The sequence below is a fragment of the Phodopus roborovskii genome, unplaced genomic scaffold (genome assembly GCF_943737965.1).
Source record: "Phodopus roborovskii unplaced genomic scaffold, PHOROB, whole genome shotgun sequence".
Classification (NCBI taxonomy): Eukaryota; Metazoa; Chordata; class Mammalia; order Rodentia; family Cricetidae; genus Phodopus; species Phodopus roborovskii.
In genome coordinates, this window is record NW_026126611.1 from 5,401,571 (window position 1) to 5,422,674 (window position 21,104).

Sequence of the window (21,104 nt, forward strand, 5' to 3'; positions counted from 1 at the left end):
GCTTTGCTTCCCACTCTCTTCTCCCTTGATAATATCACGTACGTACACATTTGCATTTCTCAAAGTCCATGATTAATAGCGGCCCATAATGAGGAAGGGCCATAATTTGCTGAAGTAATTCATCTTGCAGAATGGTGGTCATTATCCCGTGGCCTAATTTTTTACATTTCTGATTTTACTTTTCACCAGCAAGAAAAAAAAATGAGCATTTCCGTCTTTTTGTCAAGACGTTATTAAAAGCCCCTTTTTATAATAACATCACTTTAGGACGAAGCCATCCCCCCGTCCTGTTACTCACAGACAGCAAGTAAGTACAGCCCTCTGGCCGTAACAGTGTGGTCTAGCCCCGGCCTGGGGTCCTTCACTCCTCGCCTATTCCAAGTGGCAAGTTTGATTTTCTTGTTCATAAAGCTAGTACACATCCATAGTTATGAACCACCAATAATTACCACCAGCATCATCCTTAGAAAATCACTTTCCTCTGAAGTTCTGTTTCCACTGTCTCGTGTTTACGTTTTATTTTATTTTACTGTTTCCGTAAAGCGCTAAGGGGAAGCAGTGCCCAGGTTGGGCAACCCACACAGTGTTCAACGTCAGAGCGCACACCGGGAGCGCGGTGCCTGCTGCCTTCCCAAGCCCTAACAGGCGGCCTTCCTTCCTCACCAGGAGTGGAAGGAGCAAGGGAACCGCGGAAAAAGGAGACGCTCAGGGATGCCCTCAGGCCGTCTTTGTGGTGCTCACACGGGAGTTGGGTTTAAATGGAGAGCAAGAGGCATGCACAACAATCCTTGCCAAGATACGGCACCGCCCATCTCTGCTCTGGCATGTATTTCTCAGACGCTGTCAAACGCTATGGAATCTATCCGAATGACTGGTGGCGGCCCTGGCGGTAGGACTTCAGCCTGTGAGATTACACCCCCACCCCCGGAAATTCAAGTGTCTTGGGCTCCGTTGCTTCAGGAATCAGGTGTCACTATGGAATCTCTCCTTCTTGCCTGAGCGGTTACTTCCCGGTGACATCCTAAGTCACTGTCTAGAAGGAGTCACAGACTTGCAAGTTGTAGATGCCTTAAGGGATGCTGAATTAATCAGAGAATATACCTGTTTCCTGAGTAGCACAGAGACTGCTGGGTTAGGGGAGTTAGGGGCTACCTCTTAACCATCCCAGGCTGCCGTGAGCCTGCATTTCCTTTGGGCTAGTACTGATGAATTAAGCAGCTTTGCTGTGCTGGGTCAGGCATTGGGCTAACACCCTGTTGTCCTTGAGAGTATAACGCTTAACTTAAGGCCTCGTTGAAAGGGGCAAGAGCCCCTCCCAAGGCACAGTGACAGAAGAAATGGGAAGGGTTTTTACTAGCCGAGTGACTCCTTTCTCCAAAGGAACCTGGAAACCCCATCTTACAGTTTAGATGATTTGAGTAAATATCTGGCACGTGCTGACGGAGGCCTGCTTGAGCTGCAAGCCATGAGCTCATTGTGATTCATAGGTCTCTAAAGACAAAAAGTAGCAGGTCATGAGGGCCACCCCATGCATTCTCTTCCACTGCTCGGTAGGTCCCCAGTGCTGAGCTCGTATAAGATGCCTTTATATCTTACGCGCGCACGCGTGCGTGCGTGCGTGCGTGTGTGTGTGTGTGTGTGTGTGTGTGTGTGTGTGTTTTAAGACACTGTTTCTCTGTGTAGCCCTGGCTGGGCTTTCTGGAAACCCTCTGAAGGCCAGACTTAAGAAATTCAGAGATCACCTGCCTTTAGCCTCCTGGGATTGAAGGCATGCGCCTGAATAAGATAAAATAAGCATGCTCTTCTTTCAGAATTAAAGAAACCCAAACTCCATTTGCCCCTCTGGCGTCTGAACTGCCGCTTTGGTCCGGAATGGTCTTCTGACTCTCCATCCCATCTTTTCACTCACCCAGAGAAGAGTGCACTGGAGCCCCATGTGGCCGTGCGTGCTTGCGGGTCCCCTATCCCGTCCACGGTCCCCATGTGCCCAGCAAGAAAGCTGAGTGTGACTAACCCACTTCTAAGCTAAGGGACTTGGCTGCCACCCTTGAGACATAGGTGTCTGAGACCATGATAACGAACAACAACAAATGAATTTAACCCAAATCCCACCGTGAATCTTGTCATCGTATGACCAAGCATGTTTTGACCATTTCTGTTTTGTTCTTAGCTCGTTATAAAGGCCCTTGAGATGTTCAAAGGTATAAATCAGTATTCGGGCTAAATAGCCTTGAACCTGGAGGAGATGGGGTGGAAGCAATTTTTATCACTTAGTCAATCTTCTACCTTCATTGGGAATGGGAACTAATAAACATACATCAAGACCATCCCCATGAGAGAAGAATTAATCTAACATGCCTTAAGACTCCATACTTTCTGGCTGGAATTTCATCCCAGTATTTACAGCTGTGTACGCTTTTAAGGATTTGGGGGAGGGCTTCGTTTTCTCTGCAGCACATAAAAGGGGAGCGTGCCTGTCCACACCATGCAGTGACTTATGTGAGACATGTGTGGCAGTCCTCAGAAGCAGAGCCTCCTGAAGACAAATGTCTCGTCTGAACTCACAGCACTATACGGTGGCTGACGGACACATTTCCCTGCACTTCCAGACAGAATCGTGGGAATAAGAGTCAGGGCAGGCGGTAACAAGCAGGAAAACACTAATAGTTTTACAGCTTAATGCAGAACCTTGACTGTCATTCGCCAGGGCCTTTGGGGTCATTAGCAGGACAAACTGGTGCAGAATCCAGTGAAGCCCCTGGTGCCCTTTGGAAGGAAAAACATGACCCATTTGATCATGTTTTTCCTTCATGACCCCAGTGTCACCCAGGCTACGGAATGAGGGCATCCCTGATCATAGAGGGATCTACCCCTCCCATCTGACTTTAATAAAACTTAGTAAGCACCTCCCCGGGGGATTGGCCGTGTGTGGCCACACTCGGAACATGCGGGTGAGCAGCAGGGAATGTGAGTCTAGCAGGAAAGAATGGGTAAGGAAACACTACATGCAGGGTGAAGGGACTTAGGGTCAGGGTGATCTGAGGTGGCAGGAGCGTGTAGGAGACGCATCGAGCCCAAGCTTGCGTTCTGGGGCTCTTGTGGTTTCAGTGTGTGAGAAATGTTTGGTCCGCAGCTGGTGATGTTGACCTAAACAGCTGTAGAATCTTAGTGGATGGATCTCTGTGGTGGTACTTCACTGAAGAACAGAGCCATCCTCTTGGGTCATTTAGACCAAGAGCAAGACATTCCCCTTCTTCTATCTACTTCTCTCAAAATCTCCAAGCAAATGGGTGTCCTCTGTGTTTGTCCAGCAGCACGTTTAACACTGCTAACTTGGTCTTAACAGAATCCTTTATCAGAGTTCTAGGAGGATGTAGTCGTTCTGTCAACCCAGACCATCACTCAAAACCAGAAACAGAAATTATCTACCCAAACCCACATGTTGTTTCCAGCATTTGTGATGGCTGCTTTCAACCTTGTTGCTTAGAAGAAATGATATCGTATCTAACTGCTCTCTTTCTCTGTCTGTCTGTCTCTCTTACTCACGCACACGCGCGCGTGCACACACACACACACACACACACACACACACACACACACACACACACCAGGAGCAGGAAAGAATCATGAGGGGAGACAGGTTTTGAACTTGAAGATCAAAGCCTGTGAAGGTGAATCAGATTGCTTGCTTTGTTTTCTTAAAGATGGGTTAAATTTAAATGAGCTGAGCACACAGTAGGGCACGAGACCTCGCCCTTAGTTTTAAGAGATCTCAAAGCATGCTGTTAAAAAAGGGGGGGGGCAAGGCTTAAAGGAAATGAGGTGCCGAGGGAGGGTCTTTGGGTTTATCACCTCCCCGCACTTCCTGTCTCCACTCAACTTCCTGAGGTGTAGCTTCATGCCCCTGCTGCCAAGCCCTCCCCCTGTATGGTGGACTGTCTACCCTCAAACTGTGAGCCAAAATAAGCCCTTTCTCCCTGAAGTCGCTTCTCGCTTGGTATTTGATCACAGCAGTGGGAAAGAATGACAAATATAGGAGAGTTTGACTAGTGGGTCCTCGCTGAGACCTACAGCCCCCGTCGTGGTCAGCTGTACAGCACGACAGTTCAGGACGGACAGTGTGGGCTGTGACATCCAAACCGAGCCACCCAGGGAAGTCTACTCCTTCCTGCCTGTGCTCTTCCAAAGACTGATACTCCCTTGGAGCCTCATGAACCCCAGCAGGTGGCGCCCCCGTGTAAGAAGAGGAGAAACCTGTGTGGGAAATTCTGCCAATTCCCTGCCCTTGTATGATGGGACCCAAAAAAAACTATCGTTAGGGAGACGCTAACTCAGATGGCATTTCGTGCACTCACCCGAGAGATCCACGGTTATCTTGGCAGCTCTGAGCCTCTTGTTCTTCAGCTGTCAGTTAATTAGTTTGTTTCCAGTCCCTTAGCAAAGCAGTAAAATTGGAAGAGGAAAGGAAACTAGGCATGCGCGAGGGGCGTGAGGGACGGGGAGAGGAGTCTTGCGAGTCAAGCCTAGGTTCTAGTTTATAATTTGGTACAACACTTGCAAGGTGGGAATGCTACTGGAGATTACATTTTATTTCCTGCTGGTCTCTGAGGCTGCCCATGACCCCCAGTCAAGCTTTATCTTGTACTAACAGGCTTCCGGGGCAGTCCTCCGGCCTGGTGATGGGCCTCCACAGGAATCAGGGCCCCAGATGTGCCTGGATTTCTGCGTTTGCCTGCTGGCAAAGCAGAGATGCCTATCAGGAAGGTCCCCGCCTTTACTAAGCAGCCACAGCCAGGAGACTCCTCCCAGAGACCCAGGGGACACATGATGCTTGCTTGCTTCTGGCAGAAAAATCCCAGGAGAATAAATACCTCGGGTCCCCAAGTTCTCACCCCCACCACCGCTCACCTCCCCCCAACACACACACACACACACACACACACACACACACACACACCAGCTGGAGCTAAGAAGGCTGCCATATGACCCCTTGACAGCACACGGGAAGGGCTGGAGGGAGGCAGTTCAAGTGGAATCCAAGCCATAACACTGACCTTACCGTTGAATTCTTTAGTTGCTTAATTTTTTTTTTTAATTTATGAATTAAGATATAATGACATCACGTCTCCCATCCCTTTTCTTCATGTCAACCCCCTCGCTATACTCAATACTGATTTATCTGGACTGCCAGGACTCAAAAGCCCTGCCCCGGAGACCAAAGCTTTCAGCTTAAATTCAAAAGCAAAGTCTTTACCCCACACTGGATGGAAAGAGGGGAGAGATACCGTGTCGGTTACTGCGCCTGGGCTGCCCTGCATTTACAAAAATCCAGCCCATAACACGGTGACGCTACAGTCCCCCATGGCAGCTTACGGAAGGTGCGCTCTGAGCCCCAGGCTTGCTGACCTTGGTACAAGGCCTGACAAAGTGGACGAGCAACAGGCAAGCAAAGCAGGTACTCCCAGTGGAGTCAGAGGGACACTGGGACGTTCTGCGAGCAGGGGCGGGCAGGGGCGAGTGGCTCTGAGTCGGGAGGGACATTCTGTGAGTGGCTCTGTATTTGTTGCACTTTCCATGTAGACCTTACATCTCGTTTTTCCTGATTTTTTTTTTTTCTTTACCCCGCAGCGCCTTCTTTAAAACGGAACCAGCTGGGGGTGTGGTTCAATTGCTAGAATCCTCGCACAAAGCTTGGGCCCAGTCCCATGCACCAGTGATCTGGGCCCTGGGGCCAGGCTTGCTGGTCCACAGCTTTAATCCAAGCACTTGAGAAGCTGTGGCAGGTAGATGTCTGTAGGTTCAAAGCCAGCTAAGCTACACAGGGAGACTATGCCTACAACTAAATAAAACAAAACCTGGGCAGGGTGGCACGAGCCTACAAGCCCGTCACCTAGGAGATGGAGGCAGGGGGCTCAGAAGTTCGGGGTTATCCTCTGCTACATAGTTCAAGGCCAACTTGGGGTATGTGAGACTTTGTAAAACAAAGAAGGGAGGCGGATAGAGAGAAAACATAATTCAAATGATTCGCTTCATTAAAATGCTCGTTGTTTGGTAGTGTCTTTGTTTGCAGTGCTAGGGGATGTACACCCGGCCTCCTGCGGGCAAGGCGAACTCCCACTGAGCCACACCCCGAGTCCTCTCTTCCCTTTCCATTCTCACTCAGTGCCTCACTAAGTTCCCCAGGCTAGCCTTGAACTTGCGTCATCCCTGCCTCGGCCTCTCAAGTAGCTGGAATTAAGGCCGTGTTCTCATGTGGTGACATAACCCGCACGATCCAGGCTGTCCCCAGACAGCAGTTTTCCTGGCGCGGTAGCCACTGGCCATGCAAGGGTTCTGAGCCTACCTCGTGGAGCCAGTCAGTCCACACGGCCACGTGTGGTGACCGCGAGGAGTAGGGCGAGGAGGCGTGTAGGCTTAGCGGAAATCAGCCAGCCGCAGCCTTCCCATCGTGGCGCGTTGACCATGCGCGTTGAATGCATTTGGTGAAGTCAGCCTTACAGTTAGGCTTGCCTGTTTCTTTTCCCGCTTTGAATGCAGCCACTTGAACATTTTAAACGGCTGCTATTTTGGCTGGACGACCTTAGTCTAGACCGTGTCCCTTTAGGAAAAGAAGCAAGCAGGACAGAATCACACTGGCCCATAGCCTGCTCCAGCTCAGTGAGTGATGCATCCTAGCATCTAAAGGGAATATCCTGAGTGCGTCTCTGCCCCCACGCCCCTCCCTGGGCCCTAATTAGCCACAAGGTGGGTGCTCCACCTCCCACCCACCCACCCCCCAGTCAGCTGCACCCACACAGCACAGTGCTGGATGACCCAGCTCTAAGCAACCTAGCTGGGCCAGCCACCAAACAAGATTCCTTCCATTCCATCGCAGTGGCTATGGAGTTCCACAGCCAGCCTCCAAGCCCATCTCCTGCCCTGATATCCCCTCACGCCAACCCCTGCTCTCCTCGGCACAAAGTCTAAACACTTCCCTTCCCAAGAGGGGTCCAACACTCACACTGTGCCTAGAGACTGGCCCTGTACTGAGGGCAGCAACCCTGTTTCCAGAAAGCTCGGGTAGTCCCTGCTCACCACCTTGTCCTCCAGCTCACACCCTGTCCTCCCAAGAGCCTCATGTCATTAGGTCACGTGGGTATGGCTAACTGACCACGGACTCCGTGATGGAGGACGGGACTCACCCTCGAAATGTGCTGAACAAAAAATACCCACTGGACGAGGGCTTCGGGATGAGGGCTGAGAGAGAGGAGGTGAGGTCCCTAGAAGCCTGGCAGTAATGTGTGTCATCCTCCTCTTGAGACTCGGGGCGGGCACACGGTGCGCACCAGGGACTTCAGCATGACTGAGCTGGAGCAGGGTTTCTCACATGCCCTGCCGCGCGGCACAGGCCACCGAGTCACTCTGCGCCCGGGACGTGTTCAGGCTGCAGGGGACTCGGTGTGGTTGCAGATGCATCCTTTAGGTTTGCCTTCAATTCAGTCCCCAAAGAGGCCCAGTAGAGGGTGGCTACCCTGGGCTTCTGAGGGTCCCATTTCCCCTTCGCTGGAAAAGGTCGTCAGCTGGTGTCACACTCCTCTGTTAGGTCCAGGACAAAGCAGGATCTGTCTCAGGCAACCTCCTCATCAGCAGACAGCCGTCTCGGGATTGTGACTTCTTCTTGGGAAGGCGTGGTCCTTTCAGAGTGTTTGCATCCCTGGACCCTTGACTTACTCTGTCCCTCCCTGCTGCCTTCAGCCTCTCATCATTGCCTTTGTCCATTATGGAATAATTTCCAGGCCCCGTGTTCTCCTCTGCCCATCATGCCTGTGAGCTTCGCCTGAGTCTTTCACTGGACCAAAGCTGCCCCTGACCAAAGGGTTTGGTCCCGATTCCTCTCTTCTGGGCTCACCCTTCCTTTCCGGTCCCTGGACATCCATGCTGTCTGTTATAGGAATATTCAGCCTGCGGCACAGGACGGCTGTGAACGCAACACCTCACAACCCATAAACTCACCTAAAAACATTATGAGTGATTTTTATTTTTTTGGCACAGCTGTCAAGCATGAATTTTGTGGATAGTGATGCTGTGTCACTATCATGTCAAAGTCTGGTCACACTTGGAGAGTCTTCTAGTTTCTCCAACCTGTTCACCCTGGAAAAATTGTGAGGTTCGAGTGCCCACAGCCCATCCAAAAGAAATGCACATGCAGCCTGAAGAAAGGTGAAGGCCGGAAAGCCAGCGTCATTCCTATTTGCCCTCTCCCACGACCTTGCCTCCTTCCTGTGGATGTCTACAATCTTGAATGCACAACTACCCAGCCAGGCACACAACTGAGCCCCATCTCACAATGCACAGTTGACGTCAGCTTACTTACCCGTTCTCCTTGAGGACCGGCCCTCCTGTCTGTAAGCCTCTAGACTCCAGCACCCATACCCTACTGATTCCAATTCTTGGGGAGATGAAAATGTGTAAGATTTAAAAAGAAAAAAGAAAACCTCAGCTACTTAAAAGGGGAGGTGGGTGAAAATTGTTTCCCGTGGACCAGTCTGTCAGCAGCTGTGTTATAAGAGGTAAGGGCCGATGGGATTAAAGATAAATAGTAGAGTTCTGTGGCCATCAGGAGAAAGAGGTAAAGAGAATGAATATTTAAAAGCAGACTGTGATGATCACCTTGCTCAGGACCAGTGGAAAGAGCCTAGGACAGGTACACCCATGCCCAGCTAGACCTGTGAGACTGGGCAGCACCCTGAAGGTCACGTGTATCCTTTCTCTCCGAGATGAGGTTTCCCAGTAATAGCCTAGACTATCTTTGAACTCATAGCCATCTTGCCTCAGCCTCCCCGGGTCTGGGATTACAGGTATACACTATGAAGATCGGTTTAATATGCATTTTGTGTTGGTTTATTGAGTGCTTATGAAGTAAAAAAGAATAACCTCTACAATGTGCCCTCAGGGTGCCACCAGCATGACTGGACCCTTCCCCAAGCTGATCCTATCCCAAACTGCCAAGGGCTGGGCTCAGGTGTCCTGGAACGGGGACAGCCACCGCCACGCACACCATGCTAGAGCGCATAAGGATGCCCGCAGGCATATGGGACAAATTTGGCTCAAATCACCATATGGCTTGGATTTCACATTTTTACTGGCATGGTCTAATCATTTTCACAGAGTCTCAGGCCTTGCTACAGATTGTAAATGGTAAGGTCAGGAGGATTAGAGACCAGTTAAAAATTATAGAAGACATACTGCTGCCCGTTTTACTAATGAATGGCCACATTCAAGCGCGCTCACTAATTAATGGCAATATTTGAATGGGTCCACTAATGAACGGCAATATTTGAAAGTGTTGTTGGGTTTGATACTCTGTGACCAGAGCTCTATTTCCGGAGGGTTCCAACTGCTCCAGAAGGTCTGGGAAACGCTGGTTGGAAAGCAGAGCTTGATAGGCCTTCCAAGATGCTAGGCACAAATCTCAGTTATAGACGAAAATTTTCCCACCAAGAAGTTTGTTCAGTCAGAGCAGCATGGATGGTGGGAGTCTTGGCGTGAAATTGGAACAAGAGTCTCAGCTTGCAACCAAATCCTACGTGATAGCTGTAGCCTTTGGAGACACAGGAAGCCCCGATGGATGGGAGAGCCATTACGAGATATATAGAGACGGTCGCTATGGGGATTGTTCTTACAATGCTCACAGCTAAGACAAATAGGAACGGGAATCAGTGTCATAAACCATGCCTCCCTCCCCACCCCACCCCCATGATGCTGAGGACCCATTCGGCCAAATAGGCACCGGGACACTGCATGGAGCGTGGGGCCTGGGACTGTCCTCTCTCCATCTCTGTCCCCAGCCCTCCACGGTGCTGGAGTCACACGGGAACAATCACTGAGAAGCTCTAACCAAGAGCCACTGGGAGTGGGCAGAGTGGAATGGTCACAGGCCGTCCAGACCCGGACCCCTGTTCAGCTATGTGGATTAGGGTTGGAAGTTGTTCATGGTTGTTCCCATAGCCGGGATAGTGTCCCTCTGGTTACACACGTGTATAAAATGTTCTCAGTGGAAGTGCTGGCATTCATTTGAGACTCTTGTCAACGCAGCTTGTAAAGCAAGGTGATTGGTAACAGTGGTGTGGAGGAGGGGGTGTGGGAGGTAAACTTCCTCAAGCCTTACTACTGAGCTCACAAGCCCCTACCCAGAGGTCGCTGCGAACACCCTTTGACCCAGCCCCTTCGCTTCCCTAAACGCACTCTACAGATTTTCTTTCACTTGCAGCTCTGGAAGCAAGCGCCCCCCCCCCCCGGCTTTGTTTATAATGGCAAAATAGGGAGAGATGTGCGGTGCCTGTGCCCACTGGAATCCTACACGGCTGTTTAGGCAGACTGGATCCAAACTCAACACCTGGAAGAGGACTTAAGTGAAAGACCGAGGTGTTGCCCACATCACATCACATACGAGGATAGCTTATAGACCACCGCTGTTTTAAAACAGTGCTTATGTGCATGCCAATAGGTTTCTAGAACAATATGCACCGAAGCAGATGACAGAGAGTTCTCTGGCCAGCCTTGTATCCGACCAGGAAAGATTGGAGTTTAATTTCATGGTGAACGTTTTGTGCCTTTTGAATCCATGCTAATGTACAAGTCTAATCCATTCAGTAAGTCCATGAACTATTGTTTTTTAAGTTTTTATTTATTTTTGGATTATGTTTACGGCTGTATGCGGTGCCCACAGAGTCCAGAAGTGGGTATTGGTTCTACTAGAACAGTTGTGAGCCACCATATGGGTGCTGGGGATCAAATCCAGGTCCCCTGGAAAGAGGAAATAGCACTCTTAGCCAGTGAACCATCACACCAGCCCAGATGTACTGTTTTTTAAAATCCACGACTATGCAAATTATATGCCAATAAAGCTGCCAAAGGAAGGCAAAAATAAAAAAGCAATAATCATTTTGGGTGGGGGAAAAAAAAAGCTGTTTTGAAGTAGGAAGCAAATTGCAATGTCCCTGTGTGTCCCTTGTTCATTCGATAGTTTATTTCTCAGCAGCACACCCCACACCTAGAGCTAACTAGTGCCCGGAGCGCAGAGACTCACTTAGGACATTAGTGTGCCCTTTAGTCTAAGGCTCCCTTTCCATTGGTGGCAGCCCACGTGGACCTGTAAGTTTGCTGTGATGCCCTCGTTCCAAGCGGGATGAGAAAGGGTCCACTCGCTCATGCCCGAAGCCAGTGTGTGAGCTATGACTGTGTACCTGAGGCCTGGCACGGGCACGCACGGACATTCAGGAGGTGAAAGAGAAGCATGCATCAGCAGGGTGCCCCTGAGAGGGCCATGGGTGGAAATTAAACCACGGGAGTGAATCTAAAGCAAGCAGGACTCTGGGGCGGGGCGGCACCATGTCAGTCTTTCTGCTGAGACGCAGACAGCACCGTCCTGGGACCCTTAGTGTAGACTCCAGGAAACATGAGGAGAAACGGTCCTTGGGCTCTTCATCTCTCCACCCAGCCTTCTCCAGCCTTTGGCCTGGCCGTTTGGAGGGTTGTGAAGGGTTGTCTTGGTCAGTTAGCATTTGAAGCTTGGCACCGTCTCCCTTTGCTGGCCTCTTCTCTTTTCAAACCCATGACTTCGCGTGTTACTGCCTAATACCGTTTCCACTCTGCTAATACCGTGTCCACTCTCTGCCACAAGTTTTGCATGTATCAGCACCAGAAGCCCCACCCTTTGGATGGGCTGGTTTCATGCACCAGTCTGAAATTATGGATCTCTGCCGCCACCTACAGGACAGTCGCCTAAGGTGGCGTTCTGCTTCTTCAGTCCCCAAGGAAGTTTAAAAAAAAAAAAAATGGGCACGCTTGTTCTCTGCTTTTGATGTTTCCTGGAACCATAGAGAAGGGTCCTGTGGTGGCATTCGATTCCCTGCTATTCTTTTAAGACAAAACTTCAGATCTCCAGGATAATAACAGGATGCTTTTAATACAGATAACGGTTGTGACAGAAAACAGATACAAAGAGATCTTGGATTTCATGTAGAGATCATTCATTCGACATTAAGAATCAAAATCTGATTTTAAGGGTCACTGCTTGTAGGTTCCAACCGGCTCTGACCTGCATTGATCAGCAGCCCCTTGAGCGTCCCGACTGCATCAGAAGTTGTTCACTGAGTTCCCCATCATGCTTCAATACACATCTCCCGCCTTGAGAAAAGGGACTTAGACATCAATCAAATGTCAGTTCTACTAATAGCATACTGACAGATTAACAACAACACAGGCAAGTTTTTTCCAGCTCCGTGATGGTGCAGATGGTCTGGGGTTAATCAGGTACCCCTTTGTTTACGCATACGAGTAGTGCCAGCATCCCTTTCTCTAGGCAAAGGCTTGACATTGCCAAGTGGGTCCTAGACTTCCACAAGACAATCAATACCATCAGTAGACTGGGACTTACGTAACAAGGTGCTCACTGCCCCCCCCATCCGATCCATTTCTAGATGTTTTTATTCCTTAGCATCTCACCCAAGTGAGGAGCTGTCTTTTGTTGTGTTCACTGTGTGCCAGAAGCCATGGGAAGTATTTATCCTCTTGTTTTGCCTCCTTTGAAGTTACAAGAATGCAGAACAAAGAAACGAGCCTCTGTGTTAGCCCTGAGATCCCCTAAGAGAAAGGCCAAAGCCATGAGTGTCCAATTGGAGCAAGCTGTATTCTGCGGGAGGTACCCAGGACTGGCCATTCCAGCGGCCTCTCCCTAAGTCAGGGGCGAGAGAGTCGGCCGTTCTATGTGGTTAGAAAAATACAGTGAAAGGGAAGGAACCGGGAGGAGGGATATACATCATGTGAGTAGGTTCACACGCTGTTTACCTCAGACCTAAGAAACAGGAACTTGCTCTTAGTTACAAATAGAAACCTTAACTTACAAGGACTTAGCGTAGGAACTTACTCTTTACGTGCAAGCAGAGCCTTATCATGCCAGATGTATTTTCCTATTGGCCTCACCATGCCTCCGGTGTCTCTGGCTTCAAAGGCTCTGCTTTGGAGTACCAGATTAAACCTTTTTGTTTGCTTGGCTTTGGGTTTTCTGAGACAGGCTTTCTGTTTGTAGCACTGGCTATCCTGTAGACCAGGCTGGCCTAGAACTCCACCTTCCTCTGCCTCCTGGGTGCTGGGATTTAAGGCATGCACCACCACTACCCAGCTTTACATATATTTTTTTTAATCTTGTTATTTTTGAGACAGGTCTCATATAGGCCGTGCTTGAAGTCAATGTCAGCAAGGATGACTTTGGTATTTCTGCCTCTACCTACAGAGTATTGATATTATAGAATACAACACCTTGCCCAGTTTCTGTGGTGCTGGGGTCCAACCCAGGGCTTCCTGCATATCAGGCAAGCATTCTACCACTGACCTCCATCCCCTCATATGGTTTGGTTTGGTTAACAGGTTCTCACCATGGTATATTCAAGATGGCTTGGAACTCAGAGATCCACCTACTTCTGCCTCCTGAGGGCTGGGATTAAAGGTGTGCACCACCACACCGGGCTACGTTTCTAAATATAAATTTCCTACACACTATTTTGTGAACTGGAGCATGCTGTTCTTTCGCTTGGTCTAAATTTTAGATGCAGCCATGCGTCCCGTAAAGATGGGGATGTGCCCCGAGAGTTTGTCATTAGCTGATTTCGTCGTCATCATGTGGAAACACCGAGGCTTGGACTTATACACCCTAAGAAGCTCAGCCTCTGGCAAACCTAAGGGGTAGGCAAGGGCCTGTGGTGCCCGGCTGCCTATCTGCACAGCAGGCCACTGTGTTGAAGGCCGCAGGCAGGCATCACACAGCGGCAAGCATTTGTCTATCTAAATATATGTCAGCATAGAAAGATCCAGTAAGAGCACAGTGAAGGGTTTTTAAAACAGCATTTCTACCTAGGGCGCTGACACGGAACAGAGCTTGTAGGCATGAAAGTGGCTCTGGGTGACAAGAGTGGACAGTTGTGAGTGTGAAGGCCCAGGACAGCACTGTAAACCTCGTCAGACTTTTGGCACACTGTGTGTTTAGCTACAGTAAATGCACACACACACACGCGCACACACACACGCGCACACACACACGCCCGCACACATGTACAAGCACATACATGTATACATGTACATACTTCTTTTTTGACATTAAATCTTCAGCTTAATACAACTTACCCTTTGTATATTTTTTTTATATGAGCATACTATGTGAACCCTTTTCTTCGAGTCTTTATTCTTTCTAATTTTGCATTATTTTTAAAGTTTTGAAAACTTTCTTAGTTAAAAGTGTAAGCCGCCTTGCACCCCTTGCCCCTGACACCTGTGGCGGGTGAGGGAGGTGACGCCCCCCATCAGCTACAGCATTGGGAAAGTGTGTGGGGTGCAGGGGAGCTGACCCTGAGGGTGTGGGTGCGGAGCTGGCCCTGCCCCATTGCTCAACTAGTCAGGACAACGCAGGAAGGCTCCCCCTGGTGGTGAAGACAGGGCAGAGAGCTGGCAGGCTGACCAGCCCTGTAACTAACTACCCAGGTCCAGAAGCAGGGTTGCCTTTGGCCCACCCCAACATCCACCCCATCTGTGCTCTGCTGGAGCATGCACAGAGGCTGTCCTGCAGATGCAAAGCTGCAGGGAATCCATGACACAGGACAGCAGCAGGACCAAGAGCAGTCCCAGTGAGGGCCCAGCATCGATAGTGAGGCAGAAACCAGAGACCTCGAACCCCAACCAATAGCTCTGCGATGAACACTTGCAAGTAAAGATATATGAATAAAGGGGTTTACTGCTAAAAGCCTTTGCTGTGTGACTTCCATGGCAAGATTTTTTTTTCCATGTTGTATTGTTCTCTCTCTATCTCTATCTCCCTCCCTCCCTCTTAAAATTTTATTTTATTTTGTTTTGAGGGGAGGTTGCAAGGATAGAGTGTAGATACAAAGGGACAGGAGATGGATGGGATCAAGATGCCTGACATGGAAAAACACAAAGAATAAATGAAAAGAAAGTTTAAAAACAAACAAAAAAAAAGTTAGCATAAAATGAACTAAACATCTGATGGAATTTGAAGGAAAAAAAAAAAGTAAGGCCCAAACACACCCGTTAGCCTTAGCGTCCCCAGGATGAAGGTGTCAGTCATCTGGTCACTATGCTCCCTTTTGCCCTGCTCCCAGCAGCGGTGACATGGAGCTGTCCCCTTCCCATGGTGACAGGGCCCGCCCGGGATCCCTCCTGACAGGTACTGCTTTTGGCAGGCTAGCTTTGCTCAGTCTGTCTGTCCACTATACCGCGGACAGTTGTCCCGTCTGCCGGCGGAAGCCCGTTAATGTTGGCCGCTCCTGATAAACTCTCTGTCGGTCTTATCTCTCCTGCAGCCCTCCCTCTTCAGTGACTCCTGCCCTGAATGTTGGCATCCGCCTTTTGTGACTCTCGCCTCTTGGGTCCAGTACCTTGCATTTGGAGTTTCCTAGGAGTTCAAAGCCTGTGCCGAGATTTGGTTTCCTGTTGTGCTGACCTCTCTCCCCACCCCCAACCATAACGTTATTTTTGTTGCTACTACGTAACTGTGATTTCCCCACTGCTATGAATTACATTGTAAAATATCTGTGTTTCCCAGCGTTGATGAGTGGCCACTGTGAAAGGGCGCCATGGACCCTCATGTTGAGAACCACTGTTTCGACAGCTCCTCAGTTTATATCCAACAGATTCAAGTCATTAACCGGAAAGGACCAAGTGCGATGCTCAGAAGGGGTAGCCTTGTAATGGAAGCAGAGCGGAAATGAGTTAATGTCACCGCCAGCGCGTTCACACAGACATGGCACAGCTACTATCATTTGTGTGTGTGTCCTTTTGTTTTGTTGTTGTTGTTTTGTTTTGTTTTTGTGTGTTTGTTTGTTTGTTTTATTTGGTTTGGTCCTTTTTTCACCATACCGGTGAATTCAGTGTCTTTGTGTCGAGAGGCCTATTTATTCTGACAAACTGATCAACCTCCAGGGTGTTCCCTGCTCCGTGAAACTGATTTTATATCTCATCCACTGGCTAATAAGACGTGAAGTGGTTTTTCCGTCACGCCAAGAGATCAGACTAGCTTCCCTCCAAAGCAGCGGCTGGAGTCACAGCCAGTCCCCCTTGCTCTCTGTGGCAGAGCTGACTGAGCTCTGCAGCTGAGCATGCCAAAGCTGAAGGATGTGGTGGGTGGGGCCAGCAGGAAGATCCATACACTCACTCTAAAAAGAAAGAGGAACATAAGAGGCAACCCTAACCCACTGCCTCCAGGGCGGTAAATAAATGATCAGGGAGTAAAGCCTGTTGGTACCGGAGATCTGTGTGGGGGCAGAGGCACACCCTTCCCCACCCTTCCCCACCTAGATAAGCTGGCAAGTGAAGCAGACATCCCAGCACTCTGGAGGCCAGTCTTCCGTGAGAAGTGCAGAGCAGAGCGAGCATCCTGGACCACAACTCTAGCGTCTTCAAATCTGAAACTCTGAGCACTGTCACGACCCTGTGTGATGAGACACAGTTCAAACACAGACGTAGGGCTGGAGAGATGGCTCAGTGGTTAAGAGCACTGCCTGCTCTTCCAGAGGTCCTGAGTTCAATTCCCAGCACCCACATGGCATCTGCCTGTAACTCTAGTAGCACGGGATCTGACACCTTCTTCTGGCTTCCACAGGCACCAAGCACGTACACATTATATAGATTCACGGGCAAACAAAACACCCAAACACACAAAATTTTAAAAATTAAAAAGAAACAGTAATACTAAAAATGTTTTATGCAATTTCCTTCTGGCTGTGTGTGGGTATTAAGTAAATTTCATGTATTTATTTGTGTTCAATCCCCCAAATATTTCACGTTACATTATATGTATATTATACATATGTGTGTGCATATATGTAATGTATGTGTCGATATGTGTGTACATATATACATATGTGTATACATGTTAATGATTATGTCTGTGTGTATATAAGCAAACATTCTAAAATCTGAGAAGTATTGCCAAATTTTAACTAAATCTGGTCCCACATATCTTGTATTGGAAGGATGTTCACTCTGCTGCTGAGGAGGCTGCCAGCATGGGGAAGGTTGTATGAGGGCAGGATGTGTTGGGTTGGTGTCTCTCATGAATCCAAGAGAAATAGCTGATTTTTTTTTTTAACAAGTTGGAGTTATTGGTACCGGTTGTTTTGCTTTAGCTTTCCAGCTCAGATTCATCTCACCTTAATCAGAGCCGTGACAAATGGCTGGCTGATTCCCTGGCACATGAACTTGAGAGCTCCTAAGCCTCTGGAAGTCTTCTGAGAGTTCCGGGCATCTGGTGGCTTTCCTCTGGCATCTCAGGTGTCAGGTGGACGACGACTCCAGTTCAGGGAGTCAGTGCGGAGCCAGCGTCAGCCACCGCAGCAGCCTTGGCTGTGGCGAGCGATGGGGGAAATGCGATACGCTTTCTGGAGGGGCCCAGTTACCCCAGTTACGATGCAGGGCCTTTGCGCTGGGTCAACTGGCACTTCCGCCTCCTCTCTGGAAGATGAAGAGTCCTCGGGTGTCTTTGTCCCAGGGTCACTGAGCTTTGGGAGCAGCACCATCACCCAGTGGGAGGGCCTGGTGCTAGGGCTGGGGTGTGGCCCTGCGGTACGTGCTTGCCCAAGGCCCTGGTGCTCATCCCTAACGTCACCAACAGCACGAGACCTGCGTTCGTTCGTCCCCCACGTTTGATTCCTAAGACTGGTGGAACAAACTGTGTAGGCTGGAAGCCGTAAAGAGCAGAACGTTGCTCTCCTCGTGGCTGCTCCCGGGGCCTCTGTCCTCCGCTGACAAATGGTTGCCTCTCACGGTGTCCTCACACGCCCATCCCTCAGCCCATGTGTCCCAGGTTCTGATCTCTTCCCTACAAGGACACTAATGAGTTAGAGCCGTCCTGACGGCTCCTTTTACGCCACTCCCGTGTCCAGATGGAACCTCATTCTAAGGCCCTGGGGGACAAAACCATCCCCTTCTGAATGTAAGAGAACAAAGGGACACACTCCCCAAACGGCCCACTCCTTCTTTTCACACCAGGCTTTCAGTACAGAAGAAGTAAGGTCACTGACCACATAAGCCTATTGTGTTTGCAAGACAAACACTGAAGAGGAGCCTGGAAGGAAGGCAAGGCTCTTCCCAGGAACCCTCTCATCATAAGTGCTGTCTGCTCCGGTGGGCTGGGGACACCAGGAAATAAGGGAACGGGACACAGCATTCACCCCTGTCACCCTGTTGAGGCGGGCAGAACACTCCCCAACAGTGGGCAGTCCCACCAGAATACAAGTTGGTTCCAAGTTAGGGCCACAGAAGCCCTAACTCGAGCCCCGAGAGATAAAAGTGGATGCGACCGAGCCCTGATGCGTGGTGCTCTCTCTTGCAGTTCGTTTTCTGCCGGGACTGCAAGGAAAAATACCACGACGGCGAATGTGACTCGCTCTTTGAAGCCGCTGGGGCTGCCTCTCAGGTAAGATGATCCCTGCCTCCTGCGAAGCAAGGCCTGGCCCTCTGGTGGGCAGCAGCCCAGCCGGAGGTCACAGGAGGTTAGTCCCACTGTGAAAGCCCAAGCACAGGCAGCCTTTGGCCTCTCCATTTAGCCTCCACTCACAGGGCGTGGAGTAACGTTCCCATCAGGGTATAACTCTGCTGCCTGATAGCTTTCCTCCCTGGGGAGTATGGACTAGGGGTAAGGTACATCAGAGGAGACAGGAATAAGACAGTCGAGCAGTCTCTAAGCCAGAAAAATCACTACTGCCCCTACTTTTGTTTTATTATTTATTATCTCTGTTGTAGGTGTGTCCAACCTGTGACCCATAGGCTGCACGCACAGCACAGCCATGACTGTGGCTCAACCCTGAATCATGAAATTACTTAGGCCATTGGGAGGGTTTGGGGGGGGGGGTTAGTTATTGTCAGTGTTTTGCTTTGTTTTACAGTTTGGGATGGGGATGACTGGATTAAGCACTTCTTAAAACAGTATGTCGATGACATCTGTCACAAATTTTAAAAGTTGGGCACACCTGAAAATTATCTGGGCGTGTGGCATGCATAGACGTCCCTTGCCTTATGATGTGTGGTATCCCAAGTAAGCCCATCAAAGGTCGCAAATATTACCGAGTCGGAATGCTTTGAAAGCCTCTAACCTACAGGATGTCCTGTCTCGCCATACAGCACATAGTAGGGTCCTTGTTGCTATTCCTGCCCGGTGGTTGAGGGGCCAGGTAGGAGTTGCTGCCACTGCCCAGCATCACCACAGAGGGTGGGACCATGTAGCTACTCAGGGAAGAGGCCAGGTCCAGAGCCCAAGTAGATAGAGTCTCTACTGGGCATACATGGCTTTTGCACTGCCTTGAGGAGTCGAAGCCAAAGCGTGATAAATCCGAGGCCACCTGTACCCGAGTACTACACCAGGCAAGGAAATGGCTGCCGTGTCACGGGTCTCAGAAACAACGCTCCAATGTGTCTTCCTCCTGACCAAGTAAGGACCACATGTCCTGAACCGTGGTCACGAATGAGCTGTACAAGGGCCTGGGGAAATGTAACTGTGTTTACTTTTATCTATTAATTATGAACGCCCACATCTTAAGGCATGAGTTAAGAACTTCAGCACGGTTGATGAATTTGCTCATTCGTTTACTCTCCATATAGTCGTTGGCAAGGGGTTAGGGGCTAAACACCAAATCTATGCAAACAAATACTCCATTTCATGGATAAGGAGCTAGTAAACAGACATGAAAATGTTTCTGAAGTTTCCCTTGTCCCGCCAGATCCCGCCGCCGCTTCAGCCCCCAAAATAGCACACAAAGACTTATAGTGGTTATTAAACTGTTGGGTGATGGTTAGGGCTTCTTATTGGCTAGCTCTGTCTTAATTATTAACCTGTTTCTATAAACCTGTGTGTTTCTATGTGGTCTTATCTCACTGGAGAATGCCTGGTGCATCCTGTCTTCCTGGTCTCTGCCTACCTTTTCCAGAATTCTCGTCTCCTAGTCCCGCCTGTCTTCCTGCCTCTGTAGGCCAAACAGTGTTTTATTCATCAGCCAATTAGAGAAACGCAAATACAGAAGGACAACCCCCAGGATGGAAATTTCAGAACATTTCAATTTTACAGTAGAAACCAATAAAGAGCCTGATGATCTCAGTCAACCCAGCACAAAGGGAAGTGTGTTGTGCAGCTGTGTTTACCCAATATTAGCATAACCAAATAAATACAATTAGTGTGCTTGGGTCTTCTCACACGATCCTCCATTGTTGACCACCAGCATGTCAGGAGGCTGAGGAGTGAACTGCCATTTCCCCAGCCAAGGAGGCAGCTGTGCCTTCTGTCCATCTATTTCCGCTCAGGCATGCTCAAGTTCAAGCTCGCTGGGTCCTGAAAACAGGCATAATAATAGCTCTGGGGCCTCTGCCTTGAGATCCTTGTAGCAGGAAATGAAGCAAGAGGCTCTGGGAAATGGGGATAATCAAGCAGTTTACATCCATCAGTACCCCAGACATGAACCAAAGCTTCCGAGATGTGAGATTCTATCTGAAGATGAGGAACAGCCTTACATACCCTTAGGATGCCCAGACACCTGACTTTCCCTGTTAATCCCATCCATCCTTCAAGAGGGAGCAACCAACCTTGGTGTTTGAGATTTTTTTTTTAACTCATCATAACCTTAATATCTAAGCCATAAAAATGGATAAAAGAGCATTGGAGATGACCTCAAGCTCACACGATCAGTACCCAGGGAACTGTTTCCATCATAACATCAGTGTGTATTACATTGAGCATCTGCATAGGTCAAGAAGCCTGCTGGGCTAGCTGGCAAAGGTAGATGAGTGTGCTTCCCCTCAGAGGATTGAAGGAGAGTCACAGGAGAGATGTAAAGGAAAATCAACAATTATATCAACATACCCTGCTGGCCAAAGCCCGGCAAATACATAGTTTTGTAATAACACTTGCCTGGAAGTCATGGAAAGTGGTGCTGAGCTTCTCAAGAGAAAGCACGGGACTCTTCGACAGTGATCCTTGAAAACCATTGCAGAAGAGAGTGTTTGTGGGCAAAGGTACAAGCGTCTCTCCTGCTTTTCTCCTGTATCCATTCCTATATCCCCAAGCCCGA

General features: G+C 49.4%; 1 protein-coding gene across 1 annotated transcript in view; it reads left to right on the plus strand.

Annotated features, from left to right (window-relative positions):
- Nucleotides 1-21,104, plus strand: part of Prkn (parkin RBR E3 ubiquitin protein ligase) — a 959,805-nt gene that overhangs the window by 910,976 nt on the left and 27,725 nt on the right. Inside the window, exon 10 of the mRNA XM_051206078.1 lies at nucleotides 18,380-18,463. Within this exon, the coding sequence (XP_051062035.1) occupies nucleotides 18,380-18,463 (84 nt within the window). The remainder of the gene's footprint in view (nucleotides 1-18,379; nucleotides 18,464-21,104) is intronic.